This window comes from Odontomachus brunneus, unplaced genomic scaffold, assembly GCF_010583005.1.
Source record: "Odontomachus brunneus isolate Ranch 3 - 2012 unplaced genomic scaffold, Obru_v1 Obru_scaffold_017, whole genome shotgun sequence".
NCBI lineage: Eukaryota > Metazoa > Arthropoda > Insecta > Hymenoptera > Formicidae > Odontomachus > Odontomachus brunneus.
This window is the reverse complement of record NW_022639467.1, coordinates 2,822,559-2,841,164: the sequence shown is the minus strand read 5'-3', so window position 1 is coordinate 2,841,164 and position 18,606 is coordinate 2,822,559. Positions and strand designations below refer to the sequence as shown.

Genomic DNA, 18,606 nt, shown 5'->3' with positions numbered 1-18,606 from the left:
TGCGCGTGCAATCGTCCTGACAATTTCACACTTTGGCTATTTCAAAGATCCGTTTGGAAAGCGTCGATTGTCATGATCGCTCAACCGTTGGGTGATGATGGTTGGAAGGTGACGTCACACAGCCCTTTTTGCTCATTATTTTGATACGTGTCGCGCACTTGTCGGAGTCATTACGACAGTCTCGAGTCGATAAACGACGCGCATACCACGTTGTTTACAATTCTCATCGGGCCACCAAAATATATTTCTTCCACTATTAAAAATATTTAAATATTATAATATTTTAATATTATAATATTTAATCGGATTCTCGTCAGCATCGAGCATGTGTTACTTACATATTACAAAGAATATTTCTAATTTCTGACAGTTTGACATAGAATCGTCGAGAATCAAGAGTCGAAATTTAGAATCTTTAGAATTTTAAAGCTGACATAGATCTTCATTTCTCATTTGATAAATAATCATAACTTTATGAATCTCTGATTATTTATCAACTTGCTTGCATTTCTTGCAAGAAAAGGTACTCTTCCAATTGACTGGATACTAATTTGTAAATATATATTTATAATTAACTGTATTCTTTATCAAAGATCGTAAATAATTCACAACTACAAATATCGATCCAAATCTCGCACAAGTATTGAAATTTGTTTCTCTAATAACGCTCCTTAGTATCTTAAACATCTGGCTCTTTAAATCTGTCAACACTTTTTTTTCCACTTCTGTCTAGCCTTGTTTTTATACCGAATTCCCATTGTTTATACAATTTCTTTCACATCTTCTAGGAATATACACATCCTATCAAAATTTTTAGTGCCATCAAAAGAATATTCATAAAAGAATCATAAATAAAAGAAATTCATTATTTGATTTACCCATTAATCTCATTATCGCCCATATTATGTATTATATATTTAATATTTGCTTGTCTCACGTATACTTTATCTACAGCTGAGAAAATTATGTAATCAATACATTGCTTTTTGAAAACAAGTATAAAGATTATATTAGAATATTGGAAAATATAATAAAATATTAAATAACTCTAGAAAAAGTGCTTTTCTTCGAGTCTCAACATGAAAAAGACGGCAGTAACCGTTTGCAGTGTGTTAAGGTAGGACCATAGTTTATATATAATATTATATTTTCTCCATTGACATTGCAAATCTATCAGTATACTGAGAAAAATATTAAATTAACAAATATTTATGTGATGGATGAATGCGAATTTAAGATTCACTTAAATAAAAATTTTCTTCATTTAAACCGAGGATTATTTACTTTAACCCAGTAAACAATACTCGATTGAAATGAAAAGAATTTTGATTTAAGTAAATATGTATCCATCTGATAAATAGTTATTAATTTTTAGATATTTTTTCTCAGTATGTTTGTTTGTAGAATCAATGTAGAGAAAATTTCGACTCTCTGGTAGAATTTGGAATTTTGCAAACTTTCGAAAGTCTATCGAATTCGTCCGCGATCTTAGCGTAAAAGCCATTGGGTATTTTCTTTGCACATCACAAGATGCATCGCGACGTTGCTCGTGTCGTCGATAAAATTGGCAGGAGATGCAAAGCCTATATACGCACATTTCACGGCGCGCACTCAACGAGTGAACAATAATGGTGCACCGTTTTCGCTTGGATGTTTTACTGGCTTTTATCGATCCTCGAGAAGGAGACACGTAAGGAACTCGTTAACACGTAATGTGTGGTAAACGTGCGGGAACATCCGCATTGGTCGATCGGTCGTCGTAGTGGTGGTAATGGTGGTGGCCAATATCCAAAAACCGAATATGAGATGAAATCAATCATGACGCAATTAGTAACCGGTATTACGGAGCCTCGAATGAACGTGCCGCGTTCATTGTGAAGCTCGTCAAAGTCAGCGCAGAATAATCGATCGATCCGATCTTTGCGATCCTAAAATAGACCGCAGTCAATCAACTTTCCTTTATCGATTGATTTTTTACACTGTTACAGTCGATCGGAATCGGTTAACCAACACAGTGAATCGCAACACACGCATTCGCGTTACGAACACTTTATTTTAGATTATGCTACTTTATTATCGTAAGAAACGCGCGTTCCGTGTGTAAGCGCGAGTCCCGAAAAATTGTTTTATCGCGGATTTGCGAATGATTGGTGATAAATTCGAAAAGAAACGTGTAGTCGCGAAGATCTTCGAGGGATCGAAACGAAAGCTCAACTGTTTCGGTCCACTAGCGAAATATCCCCTCTACGAATGTACGTTTTTCTCAATGTTAACTATTTCCTCTTATTCGTGCCCATAATTTCCAAACATCTTTTCACCTTCAAATTTACACATCTGCCATGTCTCTTTTTCTCAAATTTTATTGAATAATTTAATTGAATTTTCAACGCTCAAAATTTTGAAACTCGCTGACAAATTAAATATAGTCTGATAAAATGATGAGAACGCAAATTATTTAATTTTTTTTCTTAAAAAAAATAACGCTAATTATTATTAAAAACATATTTCAGATTTGCATAGTTCATCATCTTTCTCCAAGGATCTTTTTGAGCGTTTCAATTTGGAAACTATTGGTCGACAAATGTGGGCACAGTCCTAAATTTAGAGCAAATTGTGTTTTATGACCCTTATTCGTGCTAAGCATTTGATATCCGAGATGTGATATCGGTGGATACAAAAATTACTGTTATTAAAAAAGCATATTTAAGTTTTTTATCAAGTTATGTAAGGAATATATATATATTAATTACGTAGATCATTATTTTATGCTTTCAAGATAAAATTGGGACACGTTGCATTGCTAGTGGAAAAACTAGACAGTAGAGTCGATAAAGCGGATAGATACAATACATACGATATAATAGAGACGAAAATATCAACAGAAAAATTACTTATTTGCATTTATGTCTTTAAAACAAGTATGTTACGAATACGAGAAATATCACAGAAAAGTTATTACAAAGATAGTAAAATAATCATACAAATTTTTCAGTAATAAAATCAGCGAAATTCTCTCGATTGCGGTTTTCGTCGCAAGTAGCGTCGGTTGGTTCAATTATTAAAAAAAAATAGAGAGTGTTTCGTTTTGAAAGGCGAGCACGAATACGGGTCATTACAGGCATTATGTATATATATATATATATATATATATATATATATATATATATATACACGTACGTGTCTCGCTATTATTTGCTCGACTAGCGTCAATACACACGGGCTCATCCCACATCCGTAATAGATGTTTGACAGATAATACGTTATATATAGCATATGCATCTACATACATATATATATATATATATATATATATATATATACATATATGCACATATGCGATAACAAACTGAGACAAACGGCGTCCCTCTATAGTATGCCTTGCCCTCGCCCCGACCCCGCCCTTTTTTTAGATTGACAAGTAGCTAAGCATCTTGCATTCGTAGCAACGATTACACGTATTAACGTGTCTGTAACACACGTGTGTGTTTTACTTTTTAATCAGTCGGTGTTAGAGTATGTATATACGTGTGTATGTATATATCTCTCTTTTTTCGTACTCTTAATTATTCCAAAGACACATAGTCACACGTATCTATACAAAATGTCGAGATTTTCGGTACGGTTGGCCACGTGGGTCACCGGATTAAACGAACGAGTCAAGCTACGAATCATCGATGGATTCGCGAATCTCGCGCGCTGGCCGGTATTCGCGGGATATCCCGCCTCTTTTCCCTGTGCGTAAGGAATGAAATCCCTGTTTGATAGGAAGTAAAAAATCGAATTTCCGTTTCTTTTCTTCCTTGGGAGAGCGAGCGAGTGGAGAGCGCGGATGATGGCATGATCCGCTATTCAATACGGGATATTCCGCGGCTCTTGTCTTTATTTTGTCACGATTGGGATCGACCGTACGCTCGAAAAAGTGGTTTTGCAGTCGCAAAAATTTTCCAATTGGGGTTCACTCGAAATTGTATATATATATTTGTCACGGTGTGTTATGTAAAATGCTACATAAAAGTACACACTTAAAAAATTGTTTCGTTGATCCAGGTAATATTCTAATTCCTTCATTTTCGCACCCACCTAAATTTGCTTATAGATATTGCTAGAGTGCTGTAAATTCTATGTACCGCAGACAATTTTCTAGCGGGTGTAAGAAGCAGTGATAAATTATAACTGTGATATTTAGAATTCTACCTAGCAAAATAATTTTTTGAGTGTGTATTTTCATGTAGCATTTTATATAACACACTGTGACTGTACACACATATATACATATCTGTATATATGTGTATATGTATGTTCGTATATACATACAATTTTGAGTAAACCCCAATCGAAGAACTTTTCTACGTGCAAAGAGACCTCGTTGAACTTCGACATTTTATCGGCGTACTACACGGCTTTATTTTTAAACAGCGCTATGCATTTGTGCAAGCCCTGCGCGACGGATATGTACAGAATTTTTTTTATCGCGGATCGATCCTTAATTTTTTTCGAGCGCTCTGAGTTGAATTACAACGGAAAGAAAGAGAGAATGGTCGTCCATCGTCTCGCGACAGATAACGCAAGAGTTATGTTATTTAATGCACACGCTCGATTGCATAGACGACGACTTTATATCGACGTCTCGCGTGCGCACGATAGTTCTCTCTTTTCTTCCTCGCGTCCTGGGAGAGAATCCCTTCTCGCCAAGCTTCTTCGCAAATATTCGCGAATATAAATATTTTTCTCGCAAATATATAAACATATAAATATTTCGCAACGCGTTTGGCCCTGTATTTCGTGAATCGTTTTGGCGCGGTATATAACGCACGGCATTTTTATTTATACGCGAACGGCTGTTGCCTTTCACACGCCCACCGGGCCTTTGTTTCGGCCGAGTCCTTTGTTCGAGCAACTGCGAAACAATTAACTCTTCGTCCTCGCGCGTCTCGAGCTTGCTCAGAGCCTCGTCTTGCCGCCCTCTCGCGAGAGTCGTCGCGCCGGAGAGAGAGTGAGAGAACTTTGACTTTAATTAAATTTATTTCATCGCCTTGAGCCGCTGACTCTCCAACTCGAAGCTCCTCCAACTTGTCCCCTCGGTATGCGCGACTCCGTTCCCTACTTTGAATTCGCTTTTTGCTTTCGGGCCTGTCATCTCGGGGGCTGCCATTTCGGGCTGCTGGCGCGTTGTTATCGCGAGAATCGGCTTTTTAGAGCTCTCGAGACCGAGGGCGTGCAAAGACCAACGGGCGAGACATACAAATCGGCAGCATCCGTTCGGTCGGAGAAGCCTCGTGAAAAAGCACTCCCGAAGAATTTACGTTCCACAAAATGTTTAAATGTAGGTCACTAAAAAGATGAGTGTTTCCGACGTATCGCTACGATTATACGTGAGTTCTTTGGAATATCCCGTACGTGCTGTACGTAGCGTATCGTGCAAAATTCCGACACGCTCTCTCCACCGACGGTGAACGGAAGAAACGGTATATTACGTTCTACGGTATTGCGCTAATAAATCTGGCGCGAAGCCGGCTCAAAAAGCGAGCTCGACTCTCAGCTTCCACCGAAAGATGGAAGCCGAGAGCCGAGGAACCTAGAACGGAGATGGGGGTTTAGAAGCTTGGCGATCGCGGCTGAGCAATATGTGTCCAAATTTCTATTGATTCTATTCTATCTCACGTGGCTGCACGGCGTGATCCAAATCAAACCCATGGAATTGGCACACAACGTTTCCCCCGCGCAAAAAAGAAACCAATCGATCAGTTCCACGTGATCCAGCACCAGCCGTGAGTAAACGCGACCTTAAGCGGCACCCTTTCGCTCTCTTGATCACGGCGAAATATGTGCGAGACAACCTCTGGCAAACACACCCGCGGGATCGTTGCGATCAACCGCGCGCGTATCTTTGTCTCGCGGGATCGGTCGCAGGGGATGCTGGCAACATTTATCGATTTAACGGCTATATTGAATTTCTCGCGAGAAAACTTCAGAGAGAGAGAGAGAGAAAGAGAGATGACCGATAAGAGATGGTTGTTGATGTGAATATTTAAACTGTGGCAGGATTTTTCGCAACATTTAAAAAGAATAAATACGTAATTAATCTGTACAATCCGAAAAACTACAATAATAGTACAAACTCATATTTTTTTTATCAATCTACTCTTTGACATATATGAAAAGTTCTCGTTCAAGTTCTATTTCAAAGACCGCAAAAGTAAAAAAAATCCTTGACTATAAAAGAGTTAATTAACTAGGACAAAGTTGTTAGATTAATTAATATCACAGTAACTAACCCGCCCGGGTGATCACAAGATGTCAAGAGGATTAAATCAGGGGAAGAAAGAGTGGGGTGTTCACGGTAACTTACATTTTCTAGAGGTTTCTAGGTTTGTAACTGTGCAAAATTTGGTCCAGATCGGTCAAAGAATTTAGGGGTTAATAGGAAACATATAGAGACACACTCTATTTTATACATATAAATAATAATTAGAATATAGGATCGGTTAAACGTGGAAGGTGGATTCATGGTGGTGCAGGTCTGGGAAAAATATTCGGCGTTTACATCGCCGAATATCGTTATCCTCTCACAGTTTGAATATTCGCACCACAACCGCGTGATCGGCTTTCATTAACCTTTTCTCTCCTTCAATCGGCGGTATATCCAAGAGCCTTGTTTATGCAACTTGTTGGCTTCTTTTCTATCGATCTTTACAGTGGATACCGATATTCGGATGGGACAGTAAACGTCGAATTTGCTGTCGAATCGAGGCATCCCCAGCTACATCCGATTGCGCGTCGTGTTCGCGACATTAAATCTCGATTACGTCGTAACCGTAATTTGCGCCGTTGCTCGCGCATCACACCCGCTCGTCCCGCCATCATCTATATGCGGCCGATGTCGTATCGTTAAAAAGGGAAACGCGATCGTTTCCGTGCCGTTGAATATAAAGTTATAGCGCGTAAATGTACTTCTCGATCGATTTCGACTACCACGATAATCCTCGGCGTTCTTCGGCTTTGTTCTCGGTTTTACCGGCGACACGCAAGATAGCGCTATGTCATCGATGATAATTATCGGAAAAAATCGCCTCTTTTCCTCCCTTCCCTCTTCCCCGAATTCGTATCGGATCGTCAGCGATCCGAGCGCGCCTTTACCATAGACAATTGCGATAATCGCGACGAGTTTTAAGGGTCCTCCGCAAACGATCATCGGTCGATTGATCGACTCGTCGAGGATTTCGCTCATTCATTATTCTCCGATTGCTATATACCCACACATCCCTGGTGCTCGTCGCTCTTGTTCTCTCCACGTAGGCAGCATGTATCCGAGATTACCTCGGCAGCGAGAAAATGAAGATTTCCCATGCTCGCACATGGTGTACATAATGTCGCGTAATCGAGTTTTACGCGCAAGAAGCTCTATGCGCTAGAACAACAGCCGCGAGTTTCGCGAGTTCCACAGGTCGGATGAATTTAGCGCGAACAAGTGTGTGTACGTTGTAATCGTGATAGCAAGGTACTCCGATTTCGCGCGTATCACATGGAGTTGGCTCGATACGCGATTTACCGTTTATATACTGCAAATTACTCGCTCCGCGAGTGTGCGTTAATGAAAGAGAAACGATCTTGCGTTAATTTCTTTGATCTGATCGATTATACGAAGAGGATATTATATAGTTTCTTTTTCATGTAAATTTCTCTCAGCTTTACTACGTTTCTCGTAGCGCTGGATTATTAGTAAGATCTATCTTGCCAAAGAGTGTAGCAAATTTCACTAGAAACGCAACAAATTTTTCAATAGCACATTTCAGTTCCTGATTCAATAAATGGCACATATAAAATGAAAAGAGATAGTACAGAAATTACTGTAGAATATCGATCTATTGGTCGCTTGCAAAATTCTCTTACAGTAATTCTTAACATAAAACCATGTAGATAATTACATCTCTCTCCAAATGCGTACGATATTTCCCGACATCGCAACGACACGAACGTTTCAATCGCGAATTACAACGCGCATTTCTCGCGCCCATGAATTTCGGACGCCGCGAGTAAATTATGTATTTCTACCTCGCGCGAGGATGGCACGCGAATTACGTATGGGTTTATGAATCCCAAACTGCGCGTAAGGCCTCGAGGGCTTCCGGGAAATCCATGAATCCATGAATTCCCGAGCTAGGGCCGTTCTTTCTGCCCATCCCTTGAGAGAACGCGAGCGACCAGCTTGACGAATAAATCTTTCTTTCTCTCTCTCTCTCTCTGTCTTTCTCTCTACCCATTTCTCTCTACCTCTTTTTCTCTCTTTTTCTCTCTTTTTCTCTTTTTCTATCTACCACTACTATATCTATGACTGATTTTTTTTGACAAAGGTTGACCGCTGTACGCGAAGTGGGTCGGAGGTACAAAATGGATGCGCTCCATTCTTGCCACGATTTTTTTCCGATATCTCCTCGATCCGATAGAGCAGGACCCGAGTGATGAACGATATATATGCCGCGCGCACACACGAGTCCTCGAGTACACGACGATACACACGATACAGTCGACGATATTGGATCGTAGGGGACGAGCGATTCGCGCGATTCGAAGTCTCTGCTTCGAGTTTAGCTCCGGCGAGAAAATGGCGTTTACGATTCCGAATGTACGGAGCTCCGTACATTCGGAAACAATGCGAAGGCAAGGGAAACAATCTGGCGAAAGATATCCGAGAACTGTAGACGAGAGAGACACGCCTCGTGTAATAAAATTATTTCAAAAGTACTTGGCCCTCTCCTTGACCCCGTAAATGGTAATTTATTCCAAGTGAGAATACCGCGTATTATGAAAGCTCGTTTCGCTCGCTGTGCTCGCTTGCAATCGCGAGATCCGCTTTAGCGACTTGCAATTGCAAGAACAATGCATTGTTGTTTAAGCCGGAGGCCGAAAGATTAGATGTTTCGGTGTCCTTTTATCCGGATACGGCACGTGGGATATAGCGGGAGGGAGAGAACGCCTGGAACGCCGCCGAGACTCCGCCGTGCGAATCGTATCCTCCCTGTCTGTCTGCATTCTGTCGCATGTGCTCTCGCTTTTCGCCTCGCTAATTCGCATTAACTGTATATGCCCGGCCGTGCTTTTTACGCGCCCAACCCTCAGCAATTTCGCTTCGCGCGCGGATGCGTTTGCACGCGTTTTAACGCGTCACAGCACAGCACACGGCTCGACTGTTCTCGCACACTACAAACTCACCGCTCTTTCACCTCTTTCTTCCTCCTCTTTCTTTCTCGCTCTTATAACTTCCTCCTCACCGATCGCACCATTTTAGTAATTTACTCGAAGGACTCTGTCCTTCGAGCTAGAGCCGCTAGATCTAAATTGCTTGGCTAATTGGCAAATCAGACCGATACTTGTAGATAAAACCGTCTCAAAGGGCGACAGAAGCAAATCTTCGTAAAGTCTTGCAGCTTCTTTCGCCTCTTTCTTTTTTTTTTTAGCGAAAAAAGTTTTTTACCTGATGATGAATTTTCAAGATGTAGCTTCGGGAACGTTCTGCCGATCGATCTCGTTTTCGGGAAATTCCGAAACGATACGGAGAAAATTTCAAGAGACACACACAAACGTACGCTTTGACAGCGATTTCAAAGAACTGAAAAAGAATCATCTGCTGCCGATCTCTCGGCTATTACGCGTTAAAAATACATACAAGCAATAACGGTTCGTTACTTGTCAGATGTCAACGCGATTCCCTCTTTCTTTGTTCCTCTTCTCTTCTCCGTTGCGCGAATTCTCGGTGACGCTTCATTTCACGCTTGTATTTCTAGCGGTTCGAGCACTTCCTTCCGTATCGACTCGCTCTTATCGAGCGAAACAGCCAGCCGTCTTTTGATGCCGTATCCTCGCAAACAACTCGTTTAATCCTGAGAATACTAAATCGAGTTATTTTGCTCACCGTGATACTATCGTGGGAGAGCGCTAATTCCTTAAGCGGCAGTATTTTACATCGCGAAATGAAACGCGTTCGTGCAAAAGTCGTCCGGCAATAGGATGAAAATTATGATCTATTCTGACATAAACATATATATATACATACATACTTACATATGTATGTTTATATATATATATATATATATATATATATATATATATATATATATACAGGGTGTCCCGCCACTACCGCATCATCTCTTAAGGGCGGATTCCTGAGGTAATTTGAAGAAAAAAATCCTAATGCAAAAATGTCGAGGTTATAATACTTTTTAAATTATAAACGATTAAATTTGACTAATTATAAAGGAAAGTAACCAAAAGCGACATACCTCTATATCTCATATATTAAATATATTTTATCGAAACTAATATAAACGTAATCCGTTTTATCAGTTAAGTCATAAAAAATGCATATATTTCTTGTTCCTTTATATGCTAAATTAGCAAATATTGAGTTTTAAAAATTCGCAAGTTTTCTATGATTTTTATTGACAAATTACGTAGACTAAATAGCGATAATTATCATTTTGTTCAGTATTAAGTTCTTCTACATGCATTTGGCTTTTTAATATTTTTTTAATATTTTTACCTTCATCACTTTTTTACTGTATAACTTGAAAATTTGTATGAGAATGTGTCTTAAAGTGACATACTTACAGTATGCGATACTCTGTGACTAACATAACTTGATTAATAACCTCCCATTGTGACGTGACATTATAAAGTTTATTATAAAGTTTAATTTTATTTAGTTTAAAAATATAACACATGTAAAATATGTGAGAAAATGAAAAAGATGGAAAAAGATATGTATTTATTTAATTATATTTCCCTTTTATAACATTATATTTTGAATAAATGAATATTACAACCATTAAACGCTTTAATGAACTATTTATTATCAAATATTATCATATATGCGACATATTATATAAATTCCAATAAGTATGTTGCTTTTGGCACTTATTATATTGATACGGAAGTTCCATACATACAACAGCAACGTATGTAATAATAATTTGCCTTTTCTATCATTTAAATAAACTTATCGTAAAATTTAGTAACAATTTCGTCAAAATGTTATGAATAAAATATCACACAATACATTTATGAGAATAAATCAGCACACTTTTGACGTTTCTTTCAGAGATTTACTTAAAATTAATTTCATATCTTATGCAAATTCTCATGTATGTGCATGCATATGTATCATTGTGTGTTGTACCGTACCTGAGCTCGCATACTTTAACCAATATAATTGGACAACTTTAATCGTTTATAATTTAAAAAGCCTTAACATTTTTGCATTAGGATTTTTTTCTTCAAATTACCTCAGGAACCCGCCCTTGAGAGATAATGCGGTAGTAACGGGACACCCTGTATATGTATATTCCCCGTGTGAGCCCTATTAAAAGAGAGCAGCGTTCAGCTATTTCTCCAGGGACTCGCGCCAACTTACCCAGAGATAAAGTCAAAGTTGTTTTTAACTTCACTCGAGACACACCTCGCTTCTTTCGTTGTTTCCTTTCCTCCTATAAACGTGCTTTCTTCTACAAATTGAACAGAACACGGTGACCTTTAGCAGTCTGCTTTTTATATCTTGAAAGTGCATCCTCTGCAGATAAACGACGGCGAAATGATTCAACGGTGTCGATGCTTCAACGACTGTTTATTGAGGCTCTGGGTACTCGTCGCGGCCATGTTGGATTGTGATGTCAGAAGTGAGAAACGACACACTGAAAATTCTTACGTGCTATTTCTAAATAAAAAGATACTCGTGTGCAAGGACATCTGAGATCGTTCGAGCATATTCGTGAAATAATCCGAAAATTATTCTTTTTCCTTGATAGTCAATAAATAGTCATAGAATAAACGTGGCAGAATTATGAGGAAAAGTAGGTTAAAGAGGAAGAATTTATGTCGCGTTGATTTCACGTCTATTTAGGTTGACTGTCAAGGAAGAAGGATACAAAGAAGGAGCGCATTTTACAAGTGTGCTTAAGCGGTCGAGAGTATTCTTTTATAAAAATATATCTTTCTATTTGAAAATGGCAAGAATTTTGGATATGTGTTCTTTCACTTCTGACGTTACAATCCAACATGTCCGAAGCGAGAGTATCCTTAATGCATACATAATAACCGCTACATCTCGCGCAGCGAGAATTCCAGCTATTTTGGACTCATTCTTAGTTATATATTCTTAGTTAGATGACTAGACCAGGTTCCGTTTTTCTCGGGACACTGCTTTGTCGCGGATTTGACCAAACTAAACCGTACCGGTTTAGAGGATTTTTAAAATGCTTCTGACAAAGAGAAAAACTTTCTTAAGAAAATTCACAGCTCTGATAAATGCAGTAACTTTGCTTTTTCTTCTTAATTTTAAAAATAATAATGGTTTCGTCTTAGCAATAGTTTCTATTTTGACGGTGTGCAGCAGACTTTTGTCGTTCAATTATTTTTCATATACATTTCATGTAATTAAAATATTATTTTATTCCGTACATGTATATCTAAATAATTATTCCTCCTCTTATTTATGAAGTATCCCGAACTTGGGACAGGAAATCTGGTCACCTTATCTTAATATTTTCAGGGTTTTCCCGAGCGCTCTCGATATACAAATGTTCGGTTGTCGAATTGTGTTACGTTAATATTGCGTTTATTCGGTATTATGGCACGGCCTGTTGTAAATATTCAATTATTATTCAAATGATTAACGGCGCGACTCGCGCCGATGTGCCGTCATTAATGCTAATATTAATCGTTTCGGTTTTCGTTTCGCGTCCGTTATCACAGAGAGTGTGTGCGTAGAAACTGACTAACCGACTTGAAGCGTTTTCAGTCCTTATGCGGCGTGTCTATGCGGTGACACTACGACACTGCATCCAATTGCACGCATTTGGCATGCATTTACACACATCTTGCATTGCTTCGATGCCTTCGCATATCTAGCTAAACCTTCGGAAAGTCCGCGACCAATGTTATTATTTCCCTTTTCTTTTCTCACGCCTGTTCCTACCAACGGCGCGATTGAACCTTAACCTGCAGTCTTGAAGTCTGAGTAGAATTTAAATTCAGCGTAAGGTTTAATCGCGCGCCGTTGGTAGGAGGAATAGTAGTTTGATCTATCGAAAAACAATCTCGATGCTCGATTGAGAATGAGAGACATCTTGAGGGTGTCTGCGATTTTGCTGGATAAACGAAGGCGGAGGGCGCACTTGTGATAAGTTAAAGAAATCAGACCTAACCTAACCTAATCAGTATCGATAGCACGAATTATACGACTTGCGGCAGCATGAACATTTGAATGTTGAACCTTACCGCTGATTCGTTTTGTGTCTTTCTTTTCTCTCGATTCCACTTATTATCCGGGAAGCGATTACTTCCACCACATTATCCACGATCCGACGCACAGAACCCGTTTATGTGTCTTGATCTCCGGCGATTAGTTGAGTCACTCAATCGCCGTTTGTGTCGTATGTTATTGTTTTTAAATGTATTCTACTATTTTTTTTTTTTTTTTTACTAAACTCGTACTTTTTTTCTTCCTCTCTTTCTCTCTCTTCCCCTCAGGGAGGCACTTATTATTTAGCAAATTATAGACGCAAATTATAGACGAGCTCCCACTTGAATCCCGCATGTTCAGGACACGAATGATTATTATTTTACGCAATGACGTTAAGGAGAAATATTGATTGTTCATTAGGTCGTTGAATTAGCGGATGCAAACCGGACTTAGATGGCTCGACAGAACGTGCAAGGAACGTACGACGCATTTGAAACGCTAAAATGAATATTGTAGTGACTATTTCAAAATAGTAGCGTATCACGAGTTTCTTGTCGTTTGCGTCATTTTCCGCGAGTTCAAAGACTACGACTCGTAAAGCTGTAGAACTTAATTGCTCGCGAAAAGCGCGGAGAAGAAATCGCGATTATAACGAGTCGGGAATTGCAACTGCCGACGTTATCGGGAGCGAGAACGCAGAATAATGTGGAAATCCGTGATTACTCGCTGCTGCGTCGTCGGTCGTTCGGACGAACGAACGAACGAACGGACGGATTTAATTAACATTTTATTTCGATGCGCACGAGCGAGCAGCACAGTTCGCAGCGGCGCCTCCGTGTTGCGTTTTACGATCAATGAGGACTCGCGGAAAGAGGAGCTCACTATCCTCTTTCTCTTCCTCTATTCGTGTCTGGCGTTCTGCTCCCGGAAAGCGGCCGCCAGTTTCAGATTAATATTCGCGGCATCTGATGCGAATTTGTTCTTCTTTTTTCTGCCTCTCTCTCTCTCTCTCTCTCTTGCTAATCGTCGCATTGAGGAGGAGCGTTCAGCGAGAGGATCGCGACGCGGCAGTTTCCATGTTCCTTCCACGTTCAAGAGCGTTTACTCCAGAAATAATATACTCGAGGCACATTTAAACCGTGAAACGCTCTCAAGAGCGTGTCCCGATGGGAGCACATCGAGAAACGGATCTAAATAAACACCCAGAATCCCAAGTGGACTCGCCTGCGATTCAGTCGCCTCCATTCGTCCTTCTGATCCGTATCCTCTCAAAATCGTCCCATTTTGCAACGGTGTGCTCTCTCTCTCTCTATCTTTATTTCCCGTCCTCTTCCTTTCATTTTTTTCACTTTGTCTCTTCTTCCTCTCTGATTCCTACCTCACGCTCTCTAAGAAGACTCTCTGCTCTATCTCTCTCTCGACATCTCTCTTCCGTTTCTACTTTCCTGATACCGATTTACTGAAACGCTCTGCGCACTCCAGGTCGAAGCATCATCACGAAGAAGGGCGATGGCTCTCAAGTGAAGGAATCCACCGATAGCAGCACAACGATTGAAGACGATGACGTTAAAGGTAGGAGATCTCGTCTTTTCTTGCGCGTCGCGTCTAATTCTCTCTTTGTCTCTCTCTCTCTCTCTCTCTCTCTCTCTCTCTCTTTCTCTCTCTTTTTATTCGTGATCAGAAATCGTGCCGAATTTTCTCTCAGTTGTTCGTAGTTATTAACGAACTAGTTGTATAGGTTATCTCGGCACGATAACAGGTTGATCTTTAGGATCAAGTTTGATTTCGCGAATGCTCAAAGGTGCAAATAGAATCGGATGAGCCGACTTTCGATCGTCAGAGATCCGATATACGTACCCATACATACGTGAAGATGTATAAATATCTGAGACCTTTTTGCGCAGATATTTATGCGCATCAACTCAATGCTTATGAGCATCAACGTAATACTTAGAGAATCAGTATCAATATTAATGAATATCATCGCCGTTAATATTAATTAATGTTGCGGAATGACTCGTCGTCGTGTCGACGTTCTGCTGAAAAGTTGCTCGGCGATTTGGGCGTCATAATGAGCACTCATTTCAAGCCAGTCGACCATTCTCTCCAGCCGTTAGAGCATGTCTTTGTGCTCGAAAGCTCAGATTGAATTATGACAGCGATTCCGTCGCGGTATTGTCGTCACGCGAACGGAATAATCGCGGCGATAGTCCCAATAACAATAGGTACACGAGTTCTTAGCTCCTCTAGCGAGTTTGCGACGTGCGCGTCTCTTTGTCGCATACTCGTTACGGGGATTTAATGAGGAACTTGAGTACATGGGGCGGAGAAACTGCAGCTTGACGCTCGACCCACCGTATGGTGCGGCATGAATAATGCACCCTCGGACGCTCTTAGATTCGATGATATATACATGTCTGACGAGAATTTAGACTCTACTCACGTCATAGTTGAGCATCCTCGTGCTGCGGGATCAAGCTGCGTGTCCTCGTCCGTCTTGGATTCCCGACTCGAACTAGTGCTGTCAATTTTAACTATCCGGGTCTTTCGGGTATCAACTCGAAAGCTTCACGCCTATATTCGAATCGTACTGAGAGAAAAAAATGGTTGACCCAACGAAAATTATAGTTATATTAAAATTATTTAAATCATATTTTCTGGTACGAAAATAGTAACATGCAAATAAGATTATTATCACTAATATTGCAGCAGAATTTAATAAAAAAATGGTTTTCTTTTCTTGACCATAATTTATAGTCATTATTTCTCTATATGCGATTATAGTTGCAAACATCTTTTGCTTAGCGTGGAAGAAGACAACTTTATTTAGCATCTATAAGCCTTCCGCACATGAACAAATTGCGGCTGAAGTTATAATTTAATTATTTCCAGGTCATCGATTTCTTAATAACGAACGAATGTATTGCATGCTCGTAACTATTTACTCTGTCTAGTAAATAATACTCACGAATATAGTTATCCGGATACTCCCGGAGTAATATCCCATCCGGATAGAAATATCCGAGTTATACTGTCAGCACTAATTCAAACGACGCGGCACTACCTCGTCAGGTTGTGAATCGAATTGGAACGCGAAGGAAGAAATTTCATTAGGATCCTAACGCGCGATCCGGTGGGGTTAGGCGTTGTGCTGAAGATGAAAACCGCTAGAATGACGTAGAGGGCCGTCTCGAGACGTCGGAAGCTGCTTTCAGCGGCGATTCGAGCGAGAGAGAGAGAGAGAGAGAGAGAGAGAGAGAGAGATAAAGCGTTGTGACTCGTTGTGCCAGGACATGGGAGATCGAATCGTGTCAGACTCTTCTCCTCATATGTCCGAGGTGCACGAAGGGTACTCGATCTCGAGCCGAGTTGATCGCGCTTCCGACTTTTCGGTTCGGTGCAATCTCCGAACGGTGCATCGATATCAGGCTTATCAGCGAGTACTGGGCCAGCAGATTAATCCGTTCGCGTTCTCGACGCACACCAACGTAAGAAGCGCGCGTATTGATCCATCATTCGAGATACTACTCTCGCTCACGTGCAAGTCGATCGTTGGACAATAGCTCGAGTAGTTAAGTACCCACTCGTTGCTTATCCTCTGGCCGACCTTCTCCACCTGCGTGCCACCTGTGCTCCGATTACTGATACACTTGCGAGTACACCACAAAGGTTCGTCGATGGGAACATCGATCGCATCATAGACGGGTCAACATCTATTTTTAATTGGAGGAAAGATTGATTTTTTTTTCAACGGCGAGATGCGCGATTAAATCTGTAGAGAGCTGTCCTGTTTTGCGTGTACACATTTTATATATATATATATATATATATATATATATAAATTTTTTTTTTTCATTTATATATATATACATTTCATTATATACATATACATATTTTCACACGATATTTCTCACTTATGCCGTAATATTATACACTGAGAAAACAAATGTCTAAAAAATATCTAAAAAATATAACATTTATTTGGTAGACACTAATAACACATGCTTATTTGTATGAATAATATTTTTCAAATAAGAAAATATATATTTTCTTGAAGCACTTTAGCTTTTCCTGAAAACACTTGTTTATTGAAAATAAAAGAATTTTGATACAAGTAAATATATAATTAATAAAATATGACCGAATAAATCTTTTAGATATATTTTTTCTCCATATTTTTTCTACAAACTCTGTGAGAGTAGTTTCTCCGAGAAACGCTTGGCAATTTGATTATGACGATTTTTATGACGATTTTTACATAAAAATACGCGACAGTCGTTTCAGTTTTCTTTCAAATTAGCGATTTAATTCCGCGAAAGAGAGCACCAAGTCTGTCCAGCGTTTTAATCTCGACTCCTTTGTGATGTACCTGCGAGGTATATTCCGCAAAACTCCAAGTTTACCCTTCCCCTCGGTTCGTAGAAAAGTCGATCTCGCCTTGATCTTTCTCTTTCGCCTCCGTAGACACTTTTAACTATACACTTATCGATCGATCTGTTTCACTTGTCTCCCACTTGTCCGCGTTCGATCGCACGTGTACATTCTTCTTCACGTACACGAGCGAAGAGCAAGACAGTCGGTATAGTCAGCGTCGACAATGATGGTACGACTCTAGTTAGCCGATTTCTACGAAACATAATTGACAATAATGACTTGGATACATTTTTTATCTCACCATCGTTTCACTTCGATCAATGAAACATTAAATCTCCTCTATTTCCAAAGTTACCTGTGATATCGGTGTCTTCCGCGTTGCAAAATAGAAATATACATTATCCTGATTTGATTTGGAGCACGATATATTTGCAACGTGTCGCCTAGTACTGGGCATTAATTGATGAAAATTTTCTTTGACTAAAACAATAAAAATTAACCAATTGTCATATGCGAATAATTTGATCGATTATATCAAAGTTTGATTAATAATTAATTTCATCAATCGACGAAATTATTTGTGATTTTACATATATGGCAATTGATTAATTTCGATGATCGATTACTTTATAATCAAAGAAAAGTTTAAGTTATCGACCAACACTGGAGAAACGAAAGAGATCCAACTCGGGACATCTCGATGGTCTTTGTTCAGCTCATAATTCAACGAGAAAGATGTCAAGTCGCACAAAATTGAGCAAATTACCGCGTCATGATCCTCACGATCAATCCGCGCGACTGTGTTGCTCTTCCGGATCTCTCTTACACGAAAATACCAACACGATACAATCGATACATCTGTTGGTGTGTCGGTGTTTTAGCACACACGTATGAAGCTTATAAATGGGCGTATCTAGAATATCAGCGAACACATGTACATTTTATACAGAAACGCTCATTTAATCGTATACATTATGTGCCCCCCCCCCCCCCCCCCC

At 39.7% G+C, this 18,606-nt stretch overlaps 1 protein-coding gene across 18 annotated transcripts in view; it reads left to right on the top strand.

Moving 5' to 3' along the window:
- Positions 1-18,606, top strand: part of LOC116841638 (calcium/calmodulin-dependent protein kinase type II alpha chain) — a 143,819-nt gene that overhangs the window by 88,137 nt on the left and 37,076 nt on the right. For 15 of the 18 annotated variants that reach the window (XM_032809819.1, XM_032809816.1, XM_032809824.1 and 12 more), the window contains exon 11: positions 14,717-14,806. The exons of 2 other annotated variants lie outside the window; for them this stretch is intronic. In XM_032809819.1, the coding sequence (XP_032665710.1) occupies positions 14,717-14,806 (90 nt within the window). Of the gene's footprint in view, positions 1-8,444; positions 10,089-14,716; positions 14,807-18,606 lie in introns of those variants that run through there. One more of the 18 variants, XM_032809834.1, reaches the window with a different exon arrangement.